General features: G+C 38.9%; 1 protein-coding gene across 1 annotated transcript; it reads right to left on the reverse strand.

Moving 5' to 3' along the window:
• Positions 1-6,527: 6,527 nt before the first annotated feature.
• LOC149285998 (interferon-inducible double-stranded RNA-dependent protein kinase activator A homolog B-like) lies at positions 6,528-16,572 on the reverse strand. The gene is made up of 8 exons (XM_089494717.1): positions 16,514-16,572; positions 13,222-13,391; positions 12,862-12,943; positions 11,836-11,917; positions 10,492-10,609; positions 9,991-10,085; positions 7,426-7,600; positions 6,528-6,685 (listed from the first exon to the last, which is right to left on the reverse strand). The coding sequence occupies exons 1-8, from the start codon at positions 16,570-16,572 to the stop codon at positions 6,528-6,530; spliced, it is 939 nt and encodes a 312-aa protein (XP_089350843.1).
• Positions 16,573-19,627: the final 3,055 nt, after the last annotated feature.

The raw sequence follows: 19,627 nt of genomic DNA on the forward strand, positions 1-19,627 counted from the left end.
TATTCCAATACATGTTTGGTAGCCCTACTATTCTACCAAGAAATAACTATGCACAATTCAGTTTCATATGGCTACGAAACTATTTTTTTCTGATGTAGAAACCATGCCATTTGCTTTTATATTCATTTTTAAGAAAAATACATTTGCTAAAATAATGTTATATCTTAGAGCTCTATTCAGATTGTTTGCTGCATTTGTACAGTTGTTAAAAATAGTTCTCTACTTCGGAATAAGTTTGATATTTGCTGCTGAATGTTACCCAAAGTCATATAATACGCTAACCAATGATCACAACTGCTTTTTAATGGCAAAGGCCCAGATTTCATTTCTGCTCATCAGGCTTGGCAGTGACACAATTTTAAGAAAAGTACACTTTATAAAAGCCATTGTTTCCATTAATACAATGAAAAGAGGTGGTGCTTATTTTAATTAATTTAGCATGTAGAACATAACTTGCTTTAATTACAAAAACCTACTTATCAACTGCTATGATGCAGATTTATTGGTGGGATTTGAAAATTATTTTTGTTATACATAAAAAATTAATTATGGAAAAAATATCCAAAAAAAGGTAATCCATGGGTTCATTTTTTTTTATTCTAGCCATTACATTTGGAGCACAAGTAAAATTGCCAAAAAACTGCTCTGGTGTCCTCCATAGGCCTTTTAACAGAGTATTTGAGTCTTATGCCCCCTTTTAGGTTGGCTAAAAGGGATACGATTAGGGGTAATAAATGGGTGGATTAAGCAAAAAGGGAGAATGTTCGAAGGCATCTACTATTGATAGACCCAAGCTTATATCTGTTGCTTTAAAAATAAGTTTACCCTTGAAAGCTTTTATGGATTATAGTCCTATGAAATCAGGTCCTGCTCTAATGTAATAGACACCAGTTTTAAATTAAGTATCCTTGTACCTCTGTTACTTTACACTTTTAAATGGGATGTATCCGTAACAGCCAAATAATTTGGGTCAAGAATTAAGGGATAGTGATTAAAATCACATAAAATCAAAATTGTGAGATTCCATGGTCTATTCCCTAACACTAATTACATCTGTAGGTATATATTGTCTGAATGGCATTTACTAAAATGGAATTGGTTGGTTTTGTGAGCGTTCACATTAGTTGTGATATGTATGTCATACATAGTGGTAACTTAGGGTCCTCTCTCCTCATTTCTATAGTGTAGTGGAGGCTGCTTTCTCCCTTTCCTAAAAGTGTATGAAGTTATTGAGTTATGTCTCAGGAAATAATATCAGTTACAGGGTGAGTCAGCTTCTAGATGATCCAAATGTACTAAGTCCAGGGAAGCAATTTCTAGCTAGTCCTTGTGTGCAGAAGGTAAATCTGCTAAACATGCCTTCATCAGATGAATGTAAGATGTGGTTTGTATCCTAAATGCCAAGTTTACAAGTAAATATCCCTAGTGTACCGTGGTTCTCTTCTTAAATCCTCACCTTCTCTTCTAAAGAAATGTATAGGTTGGCACCTAGAAACTGAAGAAGCCAACACACAATAACAGTATATTTCTCTTTGAAAAAAATGTTTCTTGGCACACACAATGTACACGGCACACTTCACAATTGACCTTAGAAGCCATTATATGATTACCAGGTATCGCAGATATTAACATGGTCAACCATGCACAGTATTTACAGTAATTTTATCAACTTGGCTGTATTAGCGATGATGAAATGTACAATTATGTTTTTATGGCCAAAGAAATGAGAACATAGATAACGTATTTAAAAATACGTATTTGAAGCAGAGTAGTTATGTGATGAAAGGGTTGACTTTGCTATTTTTTGTCATAGGCAAAGGAGTTGCTAAACTCATCCCAAAGCTGGGGCTTGAGCTCATAATAGTTTAACTATTCCCTAACACTTTGATATCCTCAAAATACACGTACTCCCTACACACACAAGCAGACATTATGCATTATTTCTTATTTCTTGTCATTTTCCATATTCCTTATCTCCCAGACTCTAGTGTTTCCTGAATAGGCAATAGCAACATCTTTGGTTGTAGGTGGCTAATATATGGCCTCTGATGTTGTCAGGATGGTGCTATTGGACAACTGTAGATATTGAAATGAATGTTTAAGATTATATATATTATATATACTGTATATATAATCTTTTTAATAAGTATATGAGTTATGTTGCTTAGTCTTAAAGCAACAAATAATATTTAGCATTAATAATTTAAATGTCCAGTGCCACAGGTAAACCAAGTGCAAAAACATAAACCATGTTACATTTGAATAAAGTCCTTAAATGCTAGAGGGTTCTCTCTTTGTTACCAAACAAGCTTGTATATCAATGCGGTTATTTATGTGCTTTAAGTTGTATGACCGATACTGTATGGTATATTCAGGCTGAGCCTGATGACAAAAAAAATGCATATGGAAAAATAGACCTACATTTTGAACGAATGTTGAGACTTTTATCTCTCAAAATGTAAATAACCACTGCATGTGTAACATACCTGATTAGCCTGTCAATGAATGTTGCTGAAGCCTTACAGGGAAATGCTTTTTTTAACTTATGTTTCCATAAAGACGTATCAATCAATGCAAAATTAGAATTTACTGAAGGGGATTTTCTAACAAATATCTAACAAGCAAATGTTATATACTTATATAAGTATTTTTGTTTTGGGTTTTTTTGCATATATGTCTTTTCTTCCATTAAGTCTGCTGCTATTAGTGCTTGTTCTAATAAACTTATATGTGCATTATTTAAGTCTTAGTATGTATCTTTAACTGCCACTGTTGTGGCAGCGCAAGTAGCCTAAAGCCTGGCTTTGAGAGCGAACGATGGGCTAAGAGCTTTCTTCTCCTGCAGCGGGTGTTTGACGTGTCCTTATAAACTCTTCCACGGAGAAGTATCTGTAAAATACAAGCTAGTTCAAGGGATCTGTGACCCAGTCTGACTTAGTTTATGAGCCAGATCATGTACTAGACCGTTGCTTTCGGATTCATGAATTTTGGCAATTTCATGCATTCGCATGAATCTCCTATAAAAAGGACGGCCCTCAACAAAGTAAAATAATTGGCAAACCTCTGAAATTTCTGAATGATTTGTTTAGGGTGTAACTGAGTCAATCTCTCCCTCTCACACATTTTCTGGGATATTTGCCAGTTGATTAGAAGATATTACTTTTGTTGGGGGTCACACAAACTTAAACAAGCTGTGATTAGCATTTTCGTAATGTTTCCTGAAACCGTGGTTCAGATTCAAACACCTGTTAAGCATTCGTGAGTCCAATAAACTTTGGTGCTGCTTATTAACTATTAGCAAATGCAAACTCCCCAGGAAACAATTTGGGCCAGGATGCAAGAGGTTACATACAAAAGGAGAAAAAGGCTATGGTTAACCATTGCAATACCAGATATATCTGTAATTGAAAAAAATCCTGCCTCAGATACCTCTAAAACTAAATTTATATAAAAGTTATATAAACACCAACTTTCAATAGAGAGGTGCAAAGATGATGAAAAGAAAAAGTAAAAATCTCAGGGGTTCTGTTGACCTCAGGCTTCTACCGATTTCCCAAAAAGAGTGGCTTGAATACAAAACTAATGTTGTCTCTCTCGGCTGTCATAAAATCTGATACAATCCTAACAACCAATGTATTTATCCCATTGGTCATCTCATCTCCTAGGTATTTGTGTCTTATTACTAAAGCACCCCCTGGAAAATACAGTGAATCAGAAGCAACCCTAATAATTTGATTAAACAACTGAAAGTATAGACTGTGAGTAACCAACACATTGAATCAACTTTTCAACAACTGTTAACTGGTTACATGAAATAACTGAAATTGAGCTCCATGTAACAACAACCTGTCCTAAATAAAAAGTCAAAGGCAGCTTGCCATAATCGATGAAAAAACTATATCAATACATTTTGCTACCTGAAGTTAGGTAACGCAACAGGACTAGACACAAAACACAAGAGTAAGTTAACCACATAATAGTCTAAACAGAAGAAAAAAATCCCTTCTTGCACAGTCCTCACTTAAACCTGATAGAGATGCCATGGCTTGACCTTAAGAGAGCGATTCACATCAGGCGTTCCAAGAATATTTCTGAACTGAAAATAGTTTTGTAAAGAGTAATGGTCCAAAAGTATGCCTGACCATTGTGCACATCTCACCCACAACTACAGGTAACATTTGTTGGGTTTATTGCTGCCAAAGGAAGGTCAACCAGTCATTTAACCAAAGGGTTTACATACTTGTTCTAGTCTGCACTGTGAATGTTTACATGTGTGTCCAATAAAAGACATGAAAATGACTGATATTTGCAGAAATACAGGTAATTCCTAAGGGTTCACATACTTTCCCCTGCAACATATTCGCTAACATATTCCACAGTGCTGTGCAATGGGATAACACAGTGAACACTCTAGATAACACACATTAAGTTAGTTCTTACATTTAAATGTGTGTTGGCCCTAGCAAACAATGGGCTTGAAAAGTTTTCTGTTTCTAAATGGTTTACTCAATTACATAGTTATCAATAGGTGACAAAATCACATAAAAAAGTGTTTAAGTGAAGCCATGCCATTAACCATACTTAAATGAAACTGTCCCTCTTTGGCCATTAGAAATGTTGGATGTTATGGTATTACTTTTTTATATATTAATGCATAATGAGGCTGCTAATTATGTCCCCTGTATATTTAGGGACAAGATATATTTTCTTTTATTATGACTGTTATAGACAGTCCAGGCAGCTGAATTTTGACTTGTAGAACATTTCTATCAATAGCATTTACATGATGCATATTTATTTTATAATTATGCAGTGATGTCAGGATGCTAGTTTAGCCCTCTAATTCTACTATGATATCACAACAAACAAGTGTGTAGAATACAAAGTTTGACCTGGCTGTGTTTAATTTTCTATTCACATTATCAGGACTGGTTCACCTTTAAGCGAGGATTATGCACGCCTTGGCACATTAACAATGTCTGACTCCCAAGCATTCACCAAGTGCTATAAGTGAGCAGCTGCAGCGGTATCAAATAATAAATAACTATATTTAGTAAATACTGCGTAGCAGGATTATACCAGTCATAAAGATACTAGCATGGACCGCAACATTCCTTGAACTGCTGCCCGACATAAGCACCCAAACATTCTGTTCTCTTGTAAAGGTCACATGAAAAGCTCATAAAGACTCATGAACTAAGCTAACTGGTCCACAAGAAGCAAGATGTAAGATCCAAATGAACCCAAAACAGTGATCCGTTATTTTACATGTATTAATCACACTATAACGTAAACAGAAATCTCTCAAACTCAAAATCTCTCAAATCATCACTTTGTGGTGATGCAGTATTCCTTTGACATCTGAACAGTACTGACCATCAGCCTTCCACGTACCTTTTTATTGCCACTCATGTGGAAGATCCCAATATTTACTGAGCGTCCGGGTGCTATAAAAGTCTGCCGTAAGGCCACATGCTCATCATTTACTTGCACCACAATACATTACTTTGTGCATTAGCAGAACAATATCAGGAGCAATTTTGCAAGGTCTTATTCTATCCACAGCTCATATCTTAGATAGTTGGTTTTATATAATTCTCAGCATAAATATGCTATGATGACGCTATTATTACCGTCATAGCAAGTAAAATCTATAATTAGTGATAAGTGTAAAGATATGTTGGAGACTAGTTCAACAAAAAAACAGACGAAGCTTAAAAAGGTGATGAACGTTCACCTCCTAAGCTTAAACAGTGCTGCAATAGCGAGGCATCCAGTGACACTGACTGCTCAGAATGAGGTCTCTTGTAAGATGGCGGCGCTCATTAAAAAAAAAATAACTTTAAAAATTAAAAACACAAAAAAAAACATTGAGTCTTTCTAAACCCAGGACAGATATCAAAGTCTATTTAGCAGTTTGTTTTCCATTAGCTTTTGTAGATAAATAAAAGATTTTTCAAATGAAAGTCAGAAAGTATTTTTGTAACCATATTTTATAATTTTTTTTTATAGTAAATTTGAGAGTATGATCAAAATAACGGTATCTAAAAAGCCCTTGTGCTGAAAAATAATAAAACTTGTGTGGGTACACTAAATGAGAAAGAAGAAAATTACAGCTAAACATGAGCACCACAACAGCTCTATCCTTAATCAGTAGTTACATTCAGCAACTTTTTTTTAAATTATATATATATATATATATATATATATATATATATATATATCATAAAATGTCATCTTTCTACACACAAAACAAAAAGTAAACAAAATTACAAAATAGAGACCTTATTCTTTCCATGCCAAGGATAGCTTTACAAACATATTCCCTATAATAATATTTAGGATAAATTGATTTTACAGAAAATGAAAAGGTTGTGTAATATATAACAAGCAAATATATATACTTTAGTGTGCTGCAAACATACAACCAGTCACAATCTAGTTGAGTTTAAAACAAGTTTTATTTTTGTAGGCAGTGTAGTAGTTTTTGTAGGAACATGTTCTGCCTTCCATAGATTCCTGTCATTTCACTTTCTTCCTGCCATGATTTTTAAATACTGCAGTGCATTGTGGGCAGCATCGTTGTGGGCATTGCCGCATGAAATTCCCGTTCCATGGCACACTGTGACAGGATTCGTGGACAGTTCTGCAAGACACTGGTACTGGCCATTGACGCTCAGCTCCTCTGAAAAGATTACAAGTGACATGGAAAAGAAAATATGTACCATACATACCAATACACATAAATCAATAACACAGGAATTATGATCCTAAAAGTATTTTTCAAGAATATGCCAATGATAACAAAAGACACTTATCAGGCATGGTACAATCATTTTAAATATTTCTATTAATACATATTGTTAAAAGAAATGAAGAGATGCCTTCATAGGGATGTGAAGGGGAAGGGTCAGCAGAGGAAAAAAGAAGCTCTTGGTTTCCCCCACCTGCAGCTTTTCAATACAAATCCACCCTGTAATGCAACTTGTTTTTGTCTCAGTCCTCCTCTGAGGCTTTAGCTTGCTAACTGATACAGGCTTGACCCTATTCTCACAGAGCAGATAACTGTGTTACAGTCAAACATGTATCTTACAATGCTACCCCAGAAAAAGTCATGGCGCCGTAGACCAGTCCTGAAAATAAAACTGGGGAGCAAGCCCTATGGAATCACTAATGTACTGTAATAAACCCTAAAGATATATTGTGTTGGTTAAAGTCTATAACCACTGTAGGGTTTCCACTCAATACTGATGTCAACAATTGTAAAAGCAATGACTGGTGGACAATAAAAAACTGGGAGATATTTATTTAGGTCAGTCTTCAAAGTTAGTAACGTAAAACCTAAAACCAGGCTTGGGTTGGAAGTAGAGCTATTCCTGTAAAAAATATTGAATTTAATAAAATACCCCAAGAACAACTACTCACCTATATCTAAATAGGAAATATGAAATCCCTGCTCATCTGCAATCTCACCAAGCACCTTCACATAATCAGTGTTGGGAATGCTTAATGGGCTTCTTTTCAACAAGTTTATTTTATCTCCAGAAGATTTTTTCAGGCTTTCCCAAGTGCATTCAAGATTGTTTCCAATTACCTTTTCCTAAAATTGAGATTATTTATTATAAACCAAACAGAAAGGCATGCTGCCCAATGACTCAAAATCAATATCACATTAGTTAACTTTCATAGTTGTTTTAATTTATTTTTTTACCCCTGTCATGAGTGTGATGGGAGTGCACATGGCCAGTTAGGTACAGGTGTCCCAGGAATTGGCATCAGGCAGGCGCAAACAGTAAATGTTAACCCCTTGTTGACAATTGATGGTCCGGACACGTCACATGAAAACAAACTGTTAACGACAACTGACGTGCCAGGACCGTCATGACTTCAAATTGGTGCAGAAAGTGATCTACGTTTACTTTCTGCACCCAAACGGTGTTGCAGTAATGCCTCAATGTCAGCATCAGGGGCCATGTCTGGGCCATCAATATCCGCCGTACACTGTATGGCGGCGGACGCCGGTTTTAAGAGAGTTTAATTTCAATGGTGTGGCTGAAATGCCTTGATAGCGAGGCATTCCGCTACACTCACCCCAGGATGGCGCGTCCTGTAAACAAAAAAAAGTTGAAATGAGTTCTCACGAGGGTCTGGAGAGACTGCACTGGCAGGTTGTATACAGGTACTGCATTCAATCATGCAAGTCAATGGAGCCCAGCTTTCTAATTACAATGTAATTATTAAAATAAATGTAAAAAAATGGTAACGTAAAAATAATTTCCCACTGATGTCACCATCAGGGGAACCTTCCAGTTCCAAAAAAATGTTTTAATAAAAGCCCCCCCCCAAAAAATATATATAAAGATATTTTTATGAGTAAGTCCTAAAATTTGCGCTTTATTTTCTCACTGGCATGTTAAATGTCCATGAATGATTTGATGGGGTAAATTGAATTGGCAGGATTCAACAATGTCCCAATTAACACAAGGAGAAGGATGACCAAATGTCTAATTTCCAATTTGAAAAATGCACACGTCCCAAATGTGGCTTTTTAGCCCCCAGACAAACCCATGCATGTAGACCTCAGGAGATGTTGTTGAACACATAGAGCGACATATACCAGGACCTATAAATTCATAGCTAAACACAACATGTGTGGGAAAAATACACACAAAAAAAATACTACTGCAAACTTTGACAAAGGTTGATGGTAGGGGAAGAGTTAAAATACCAGCATTTGAAATATACTGGGGTGTCTAGTCTTCAAAAATATATGGTTTCATAGGACACACTGAATTGGCCCGGCTCAAAGATTTACCAAATAGGGCATGGGCAGTGGCTCACCAAAAGTTCAACTTTGAAAAATGCACATGCCCCAAATGCGGCCCTTTTGCACCAAAATAGGGGTGTTGTGTGACAGTGACATATGCCAGGACCTGTTAATTCATACATGAAGTAAAATGTGTGTGAAAGACTGGTGGAAGAGTTAGTGCATGGAAAAAGTTAAAATACTAGCATTTGAAATACCCTGGGGTGTCTAGTCTTCAAAAACATATGGTTTGATGGGGTAAATTGCATTGGCCAGCTTCAAATATACCCGAAATAGCAAACGGGGGAAGGATTACCAGATCTGGAGAAAATGGTTTTGAAATAGCAAAACACTACCTGTACTTATTGCCCCATAACGTGCAGAAAAGAGCAAAAAAATAATAAAAAATAAACATTGGTATTTCTAAACTCAGGACAAACAAAAGAATCTATTTAGCAGGTTTTTTCATTAGCTTTTATAGATGAGTAAAAGATTTTTCAAGTAAAAGTCAGAAAAAATTATTTTTTTCTCAATTGTTCCATATTTAATACTTTTTTTTATATAGTAAATTAGAATCAATCAAAATAACGACATATCAAGAAAGCCCTTCTTGTCCTAAAAAAAACCCAACATGTGTGCGTTCAGTAAACGGGAAAGAAGAAAATTACAGATAAACACTGAGCACCGCAGGAATGTTAGATCAGCCATTGTCACGAAGGGTACAAAAATAAAATTAGCCATTGTCATGAAGGGGTTAAAGGGACACTCCAGTGTCCCAGGAAGCCCCCTAAACAATGATCATTTGTTGTGTTGTTTGTATGCCAATATGAATCTTTAAATCTCGGTTTTATAATTCCCCTTTGATGTGTGCCACATAAAAGCTTATGTGCATCAACAATAAAGAGTGTCTTCTTAACCCCTTTAACCATGTTTTGGCCGTCTCTTGGTGGGATACACAGCTTCACATTATTACATTAATGCAGCAGCAAACAGCAACAGAGTCTCCTTGGGACACTATAAGAGGCATAGCCAAGATTTAACTCTTGCAACCCCACACACACTAATACATCCATGGTTATCTTCAGTAACAGACTATAAATCAAATAATATAGTGACTCAAAAATACTAATGCACAAAATATGTATGAACATGAACAATAATAGGGCCTTATAGTGTATACTTACCAAGGAACTAATATCCTCAGGAGGAATGGATTTCAATTTGGAAAGTATTTTCTCAGCAGCAATCCTCTTTGCCACCTTTTTGGATATACCAGAACCTGTAGAGATAGAAATATGAACTCAATCTAAAAAGCCATAAAATGAGACTGCGTTCAATATTAACCGCTAAAAGGTTCCGGATACTGGGATGATTTGAGATCAATACACATAGTTGCATTAATCTAAAGTTATGTTTCAAGCCTATCCACTATCACATGTGGATAACATCGTGCACTGGGGTCTGTGTATAAGAGTTTCTTCTGTAGGTACAGTACAAGCATTATCTCCACCACTTGCAGACACTAGAGGTAAACAAAAGTGTTCAAAAGGCAAAAGAGGAAGCGGCTCAGTAAACTAAATGGTTAAAAATGAATGACTGAGCAATTTATTAGTCAAGCACTGTAGGAAAAAATGTATACAAATCTGTCACTAAATTAAATATAATCCTAGTTCAGCAATACCTACCAGTCTCTACCAAGTTTTCCACTTTGCAGCTTATAGTAAACTCATTTTTGGGAGTAGATTCCGATTCCTGCGCAACACAATACTCAGGAAGTCTCCATCCCTTCTGCACTGCAATCTCCTAATACGAAGGGAAATAAATATAGTTCTGCTTTAGGTCAGTATTCAAGGTAAATGAGTAAGTTCAGGTTTATACTGTGATTTTCAGGATAAACTGGTAGCATAGTGTTATTTTGCAGGACAAAGGGAAGTCTAACAGAGGTTGACTTGAGTTGGGTGGCAAATTAAATTGTTTTTGGTGCTAACTAGGAAAAAGAGACAAAAAAGAAATCGGCAAATGTTTTTGTAGAAAATCGGAGATGCGGCAGAAATAATTAACAATAAATGAATGAATAATGGGAGGCGGTGAGTCTGCAGCCAAGTAATTCAGAAGTATATGCACACTGTCTGTGCTGTAGCCATACAGCCTAGACACTAGTCAGGCAAAGGTGTCAATGTCAATGAAATGAGGGGTTTAGCATCTCAGTATAGTAGAATGTTTATATATCTATATACCAGAAAAATAAACACACACACACATATTATATATATACATACATACATACATACATATACACATACACACACCGTATTTGCCAGATTATAAGACGACCCCCCAAAATCTGAATATTAATTTATTACAAAAAAGAAAAAGCCTGAATATAAGATGACCATATAGGAAAAAAGTTTTACCCGTAAATGTTAATTCATTTAAACAATTTTTTTTTTTCAGTAAAAGCTATGATTGAGAAAAATACTTTGTTTGCCCCCCTGCCCCCCAGTTATGCACATCTGCCCCCAGGCTTACCGCTCTGCCCCAGAAATGCCTTATACCCCCTATATGCCACTGTGCCCCATGATATGCCTTTTAACCCTCTATATGCCACTGTGCCCCATGATATGCCTTTTGACCCCCTATGTGCCACTCTGCCTCCAGAAATGCCTTATGCCCCCTATTTAACCCCCCCCAACTGCCTGCTGGCATGTAGTCGGGGCAGCAGGTAGATGCCTACGCGATCCGCGTAGGCAACTTCCGCTGCAGCCGGAAGGAGCTGCGGTTAGCAGCGGGGGTTGTCCGTGTCCATCGCGCATAAACCCTCCGGCTGTCAGAGAGAAGGGTAAAACAGGAGGATCCAGGTCCTCTGCAGCGCTGCGGGGGATCTGGATCTTAGTCAGACCTATTTGAGGTCTGATTAGGAGACGACCCCGATTATACGCATTTGCTCTGGAAAAAACCTTGTCTTATAATCGAGCAAATACGGTATATATATCACATACATATACATACACACACACACACACACCTACCTGTAATGCACCAATCGGATTGCCTTGAAGTTGATTGGGTTGTTTACAGGCATCCTGAATTATGTGGTCAGTCGTAGGCAACCTTTATTGTACAGACGGAAACAAAATCACAATGTAAACACAAACGGTTTTTGTATGCAGTGTATGCTGTAAACTAGATACAATCTCGTACAGAACCTATACACACCACAGTTTGTCATACCAGATAATTGAGTTTCAGTTCCAGCTTAATATCCACATTAGGAAGAAACTGTGTAACCAGATGGGCTGTTTTTTAGGTTTGAGGACTATAGCACGCTGTTACACTTTTTTGTGGTTAAAATTTCACAGGATTCTCTTATTACCCATACAGGATCTGTCTAAAATACCAACTGACTTCAGGGAACATAATTTGGAACCATTTCCACAATTACAAAATGAAGTCAACACATTCTTAGACCCGGGCACACTTGAGTGCTCAGAGAAATGAGACACTACACTCGATGTCTCGTGGGTATCAGAAATAAGAACCAGCTAAAACTGACCTTGAAGTGTAGTGTATTATACCTTTAAAAATGCTTCTTCGTCAGTGCAATTTTGGGCACCAGTATGAAAAAAGGACATACTGGAAATAGAAAGGGTTCAGAGAATGATTAAAGGAATGGAAAAATCCAGCTATTAAGAAAAACTGTCCATATTGAAATTGTTTTCTCTGGAGAAAAGTCTTCTATGGTGATATGATAGACCTTTACAAGTATGTTCAAGTTCAATAAAGAGATCTTTTGGGGGATCTCTTTATAAATCGTACCTTCCAGACAACTAATGGGCATCCCTTAAGGCTGAAAGAAAGGAGCTTTCAGAGGCAAATAAATTGTGGAATAGAGAGCATTTGAATGTTTTTCTAGATATGAAATGCATGCAGGGTTATCACAAGTAAAAGTAGATAAGGTAATGTTGATTTCCTTAGAATGAAGGAGGATTTTTTTTTCACTTTGAGATGATATTTTTTGCCATAGAGAACAGTGCTTGTACTGGGTCATCACTTACAGCACGCTTTTGTCTCCTCTCAGTATATTCAATGCAGACTCTGCAGCTTTATGTTTTGCGATTTTCTTGCTTTGCCCTTCCCCTAAAAGAAAATGAGCATGGCATAAATGTGTGTTTTAGGGCAGCACTATACAATGTCATCTACGTGTCAACTTATTAATTGGGTAATGTTAATTGAGAATCTCTGGGAGCTGCATCACTGAGGGGTGAACAAAAGATATACCAACAGAGTTGTTCAAGAGTATCCAATTAGTAGGTTATTGGATTATATGCGTTCATCAATTACAGTATTAATAACAAATACTGACATCTATAGTATAGCATATATATATCTATAGTAGCCCATGTTATTTTACATACCAGTGGAGGATATATCCCCGATAGAGACCTTGAACGTGAAACTGGGGTGATGTGCTTGACCCTCTGCTTTTTCAAAGGTATAAATTGGGGGTTTGCCACACTTCATTCCATATTCGTGCAGCAGCTGGATTGGAGTCTTGCATGGATTACCTGAAATTGGTTTGTTTGAGCTGCGCAGGGAAGGAAAGTAGAGAAAACCAGTGTGATCGTTGTTATTTATAATTTAAAGACCATCACATACCATTATAAGGAGTAACCTACAGGTTCCCTCATAACAAACAGATAATGCAAAAGGAAAGTAGCAACCACTTCATTAAAACATTATACTATCTATAAAAATAAATGAACCCATTATAAGTCAAAACCAAAGTGGGCTTAAAGAAAAGTTAATCCTCAGATTTACCCCATCTATTAAATCCTCTTAGAAGAAAAATACAAGCCCTACATTTAAGTATTAAGTTGGAGGACAATGGTTTCTATTTTACAGAAGTCATTATGAGATTTGTCAAAACAAAGAAATCAATCCCACGCGTAAGAATTATTATTGTCCTGTTTGGTGCGTCCTTTTGGGTGAGTGTGAAGAAGAAACAAACAAACAATGTCACTCTGGAGGGGTTGTGGGAGAAAGGGATGAAGGGTTGAGTGGCATCAACGAATGAAAAAGGAATGAAACAGCAGCCAAAAAAAAGGGAGGATACTTGGAGGAAGACATGATACCGTATTTGCTCGATTATAAGACGACCCCCAAAATCTGAATATTAATTTATGAAAAAGAAAAGGAAAAAGCCTGAATATAAGACGACCCTATAGAAAAAAAAAAAAGTTACCAGTAAATGTTAATTCATGTAAACTATGTGAACAATTTTTTTTTAATAAAAGCTATGATTGAGAAAAATTGTTCTCAATTGTATTTTTTCAACCTGCCCCCCCAGTTATGCACATCTGCCCCAGAAATGCCTTATACCCCCATATGCCACTGTGCCCCATGATATGCCTTTTAACCCTCTAAATGCCACTGTGCCCCATGATATGCCTTTTGACCCCCTATGTGCCACTCTGCCTCCAGAATTGCCTTATTAGGGGGTAAAAAGGCATATTATGGGGGAGAGTGGCATATAGGGAATTAAGGCATTTCAGAATGCAGAGTGGTGTATAGAGGGTTAAAAGGCATTTCTGGAGGCAGAGTGGCACTAAGGGGGTTAAAAGGCATTTCACAGATAACTCTGCCTCCAGAAATGCCTTATGCCCCTCATTTAACACTCTCTCCCCCTCCCTCCTCCAAACTTACCGGAGCTTTTGAGTCCACAGTGTGTAGTCCAGGCAGCGTGTAGAGTTCTACACGGGAACTCTGATCTCTGAAAGCCGGGGAAGGTCTGTGCGATGGACGCAGACAACCCCCGCCGCTAACCGCGCCTCCTCCCGGCTGCAGCGGAAGCTGTCTGCGTGACTCGCGTAGAGCTCTACACGCTGCCCGGACCAAGCACCGGGGACTCAGAAGTACTGGTAAGGTGGGGGGTGAGGGGGGAGACAGGAGGATCCAGGTCCCCTGCGTCACTGCGGGGGATCTGGATCTTAGTCTCATAGTCAGACCTAGTTTCCATAGCCTGGGTAAGTTTGACAGGGTCCCTGGGCTCAAAGTGCCTCCAAGATGACATGACAGCACATAAGACAATAAATTAGCCAATTGCTGAGTCTTTGGATTGTTTAATATCTATGGCATCTCTGATAGTTCCTCTATCCTGCCTCTTGTTGTATATTGGATCTAGATGTAGTAGGTTGTAAACCTGTTGGGAAGATTATACCCACCATATTGCACAAGTGTTTATGTGATGCAGGGTATGGTGAAGAAGGTATGATAGGCAAAATAGGAGATTAGTAAGCGTGAACATGTGTTAAGCATTTTGCATGTTTCGTAAACCGAGGGGGCACTAAATGGAGCAACTTGGGTGGGATGTCTGCAAATGCATCCTTTTACTAGTAACTTAAACGCGTATGGCGCAGATGTTCTCCGCCGGCCCCGCTAGACACCTGGGAGTCTGTATTAGTAAGTCTAGTGGGGGGGAGGGTCCATTTCTGGAGGGGGCAGAGTGGCAGCATATCTGGGGAGGGGGCAGAGTAGCACATCTATAAGTAAGGTGCATTAAAATGGCTATTGGTTTTCTGTTTGTATGTAACATATGTTGATTAAGTGCATAATAGATACCAAAAATGTTAAAATACAGTGTGTTGGTTGGAAAACAGTTTTACTATTCCACTAATGTGTATTTTTTTTTCAAAAAAATCTACATTTTTCTTTAAAAAAGCACCTAACTTTTAGGGTGCAGCCTATTATCGAGCCAATACGTATCATGCTAGAGTCCAAAATGTTAATGGGGATTTTCCGCCATGGTAAGAGGGAAGCATTTTTTCTCACTTAACAAAAATAAATATATATAAGTTAACGGAATGGCATTTTTTGTATTCTATTACGGATGTAGCTTGTAACGTACAAAGCAGGCCCACAGCCTCCAAACACGGCAGAAAGTATACCATTAAATAAAATGCGCATTTAAAATTAAAAAAAACTCTTCAGAAACCATTACTTTGTATTCCTTTTAAACCTCTACTTAAAATACTCCTACCTGAAGAAATTGTATTGCTGCTCTACTAAAATACATCATTACAATCCACTTAAAACGAAATGGTTAATAATAATTTCCCTCCCTTTACCAGTAACCCACCGATTTACCATTTCCTTTAATAGGCAAAAGAAACCGAAAATGCGGTCCTATCACCATAGCACTCAATAAAATGGTCCAATCAGCAGGCACGTTCCTTCGGTTGCTATGGTGATAGGAACACTTTTTCAGAGCACCAGAATATTGTGGCTAACCATCAAAGTTTCATGCAAACCAAAGCAGTTTAAAGCTTGACTGTGTATCTCTAGCTTGTTATGCATCGCACGGGTTTTGGGTTACATAAGAGTACAATGCTTCAGGCTTACGTCACCTTGCAAATCTACGTCACATAAAAACAACACAATTCAAAACAAGTAACATCCCAGAAAAAGTCTTATGATAACAAACCTGCACTACCTGCCAAATATTGCACATTATGAACAGATCGGCAGTAGGTTATACTTAATACAGATATATCCGATAACAAAAACACTGTGCTGCCGAATAATCACTAGCATGATGGTCGGTGCCAATTTCCAGATAATGCCACCCCCTGTACCCTGAGAAGTGAAGTGTCATGCATCCTAGTGACAGCAGCCGTGAGTGGGCACTCATCCTCTGTGGGGTGAGGGTACCTGATGGGTTTCTCCTCAGAGTTCCTTTTCGGCGCGGCTGGAATGCCCTCCTGGGACATGGCAGAGGAAGAAGACCCGATCCCCGGGTTTAGAGCCGCGCAAAAAAGGCGCTCTCTCTCCCTGACCCGACAGCCGCAGCTCACACACAGCAGCCAAATACTTCCTGCTACGGCCCTTCGCGAAGGGGAGGAGACATGGGAAAGGGGCGGGGCTAAATAGATTGCGCCGTTAGCTGTCAGCGGAGCGGACGGGCTCGGGGAATGTACCGTCTATGGGGGTGCGAAGAAAGTGTCGAGCTGCGGGCTATGGCCTTTCTATTGCTTTCATTTACATAAGGGGCACCATAAGCTCAGAGCAATATACAGCGCCGATATCTGTCTCCACAATACAAGGCACTGAGGACCATACACACTAGCACAATCAGGCTCTCAGCATTACCATACACACACTAACCCAACCATCCAGACACTTGTGTTAACATATAGCCAAACAATAACATGCACAGGCTCTCACAAAAATAACCAGACACACAGACTCTCATACTAACACATACACATCCAGACACACACATTAACAGGGCCGGACTGGGAATAAAAGCAGCCCTGGAAACATTTTGAGACCAAACCCATATAGTTTATCTCGCAGTGGAGCTCTTGGACCCCCACGCACCCCTTATACATACCCGAGTCACACACACACACACCAGGACAGGCTCTGCCACACCGACACATCCAAACAAATACCAGGAAAGGCTCTGCCACACCGACACATCCAAACAAATACCAGGAAAGGCTCTGCCACACTGACACCCAGACACACACACCAGGACAGGCTCTACCACACCGACACAAAAACACACACACACCAGGAAAGGCTCTGCCACATCGACACCCAGACACACACACACACACACACACACCAGGACAGGCTCTACCACACCGACACAAAAACACTCACACACACCAGGACAGGCTCTGCCACACCGACACATCCCGACAAATACCAGGAAAGGCTCTGCCACACACCGACACACACACACAGCAGGACAGGCTCTACCACACCGACACCCAAATACACACACACCAGGACAGGCTCTGCCACACAGATACCCAAATACCGTATTTGATTATAAGACGACCCCCCAAAATCTGAATATTAATTTAGGAAAAAAGAAAAAGCCTGAATATAAGATGACCCTATAGGGAAAAAGTTTTACCAGTAAATATGAATGTAAACTATTTTTTCATATTTAATAAGAGCTCGGATTGAGAAAAATACTATTTTGTTTTTATTTCCTTTTATTTGCCAACCTGCCCCCCCAGTTATGCACATCTGCCCCCAGAAATGCCTTATACCCTCCTATATGCCACTCTGCCCCATGATATGCCTTTTAACCCCTTATATGCCACTCTGCCTCCAGAAATACCTTAAAAAAAGGCATATCATGGAACAGAGTCGCATATAGGCGGTTAAAAGGCATTTCTGGAGGCAGAGTGGCATAAAGGGGGTGAAAAGGCATATCATGGGGCACTCTGCCTCCAGAAGAGCCTTATGCCCCCCGTATAACACTCCCCCCCGACTTACCAGTACTTCTGACTCCCTGGTGTCCGGTGGGGGCAGCGCGTGGAGACCGGCGTTCATGAAGTTAAAGCGGCCGGCGTGGGGCGAAGTGCTGAGGCGCAGCCATTGGGCGGTGTGGTGCGTTCACGCCTTCCGCCTTAATTTCATTAGGCGGAGGCAGCCTGACTGCTGCACGACGGCCACTTTTAATCCTGCTCGCAGCCGCTCAGTGGCTGTTTTGAACTTTGAACGCACGGCGGCCGTTTTGAATGTTGGTCTGCACATTAACATACCCAAACACTAACAGGCACTCACAAAAATACCGATACACACTACTATAGCCAGACACTCACAAGAACATACACAAACTAACATACTCACACACGCCAATATATTCAGACGCTCACACTAATATACACACATGAAAATACTCACACACAGTTACACACACTAACCCAGTCACGACTTTCAGGTCACTCGCCAGACCTGCACCATTCATTTGCTATGCGAGTGACACAGTATTGTGGTATGCTATGTACTTTTGTTTTTTTTGTGGTGTTGGTGTAGTGGGTGTGATTGGATGCTAGGGAGCACCGGTGGGGGGGCATTCAAATGCTTGCATAGGTTCCAATCAATATTTAAGAGAGCCTTGTAACGCTTGTGGTACAGAAGGGTCATGTAAGCAGCATGTGGTCTACACATGAGTATTTTATTGCTAATCATATTTATTAGGAAATAAAAGTATAGAATTAAAACTGACCTAATGTACATTCCATGCTGCTCTATAGTGCCACCTAGTGTACAGATAGGAGTGCCACATCTTACATTTTATTTTTAGAGTGCCCTCAGATTCCCTATTGTGGGGACTTAATACAGTTGGCACAAAACTTCAAAGATGTTCTTACACCATCCCTTATGATTAATTCAGATGTATAAATAGTAGAACAGCACTCCAATATTTCTGGTGATTGAACTGGGCTCCACCAGCACCCCAAAATATCACAAATAAAGTCGCTCAGCACTCCAGTAGTTCAGTGAGGTATATTTAATTCAGCAACACGGGCAGCGTTTTGACCTTACGGTCTTTATCGAGCCATCTTCAACAGTGTTGAAGCTGATGCTGATGCTCATCTACCATACTGCAAGTGGTAATAGTCTGGTGCCGAAAATGTACTGGGATGGGGTGGATTGGAAAAGCTGCATAACTATAGTTCATTTCATTGATTTACCAGGAATGCAGCAGAATGATTTGGGGTTTTTTTAAACTTTTTTATGTAATTGTTTTAATTATCAATTTAATGAAGTTTTAGTTCTTGAAATATTGTTCCTCACTTGACTTTAATTAGCAAATGCATTTGGGGATCAATTCTTCTGTGAGATTTGGTCTTGTGGCTGGATGTGCCTCTGGCACAGGGCAGATACTGGCAGATAGAAAAATCCATCCACAAGACTGAATCCCCTCCTCATACTCAAAAAAAGACTGCTGCTCAATCTCCTTCCTTGCTCTGAGGGAACAATTCTTTAAAAAATAATAATAATTGGGAGGGGGAGGAT

Source organism: Sceloporus occidentalis, unplaced genomic scaffold (genome assembly GCF_023333645.1).
Source record: "Sceloporus occidentalis isolate IW3139 unplaced genomic scaffold, rSceOcc1.0.p SCAF_74, whole genome shotgun sequence".
In the NCBI taxonomy this organism is placed as follows: Eukaryota; Metazoa; Chordata; class Lepidosauria; order Squamata; family Phrynosomatidae; genus Sceloporus; species Sceloporus occidentalis.

Coding starts and splice junctions, on each gene's coding strand:
- LOC149285998 (XM_089494717.1), bottom strand. CDS start 16,572: ATGTCCCAGGAGGGCATTCCAGCCGCGCCGAAAAGGAACTCTGAGGAG. Junction 11,918..12,861: donor AGAGGAGACAAAAGCGTGCT/GTAAGTGATGAC, acceptor TGTACAATAAAG/GTTGCCTACGACTGACCACA. Junction 7,601..9,990: donor CTGAGGATATTAGTTCCTTG/GTAAGTATACAC, acceptor TCTCAATTTTAG/GAAAAGGTAATTGGAAACAA.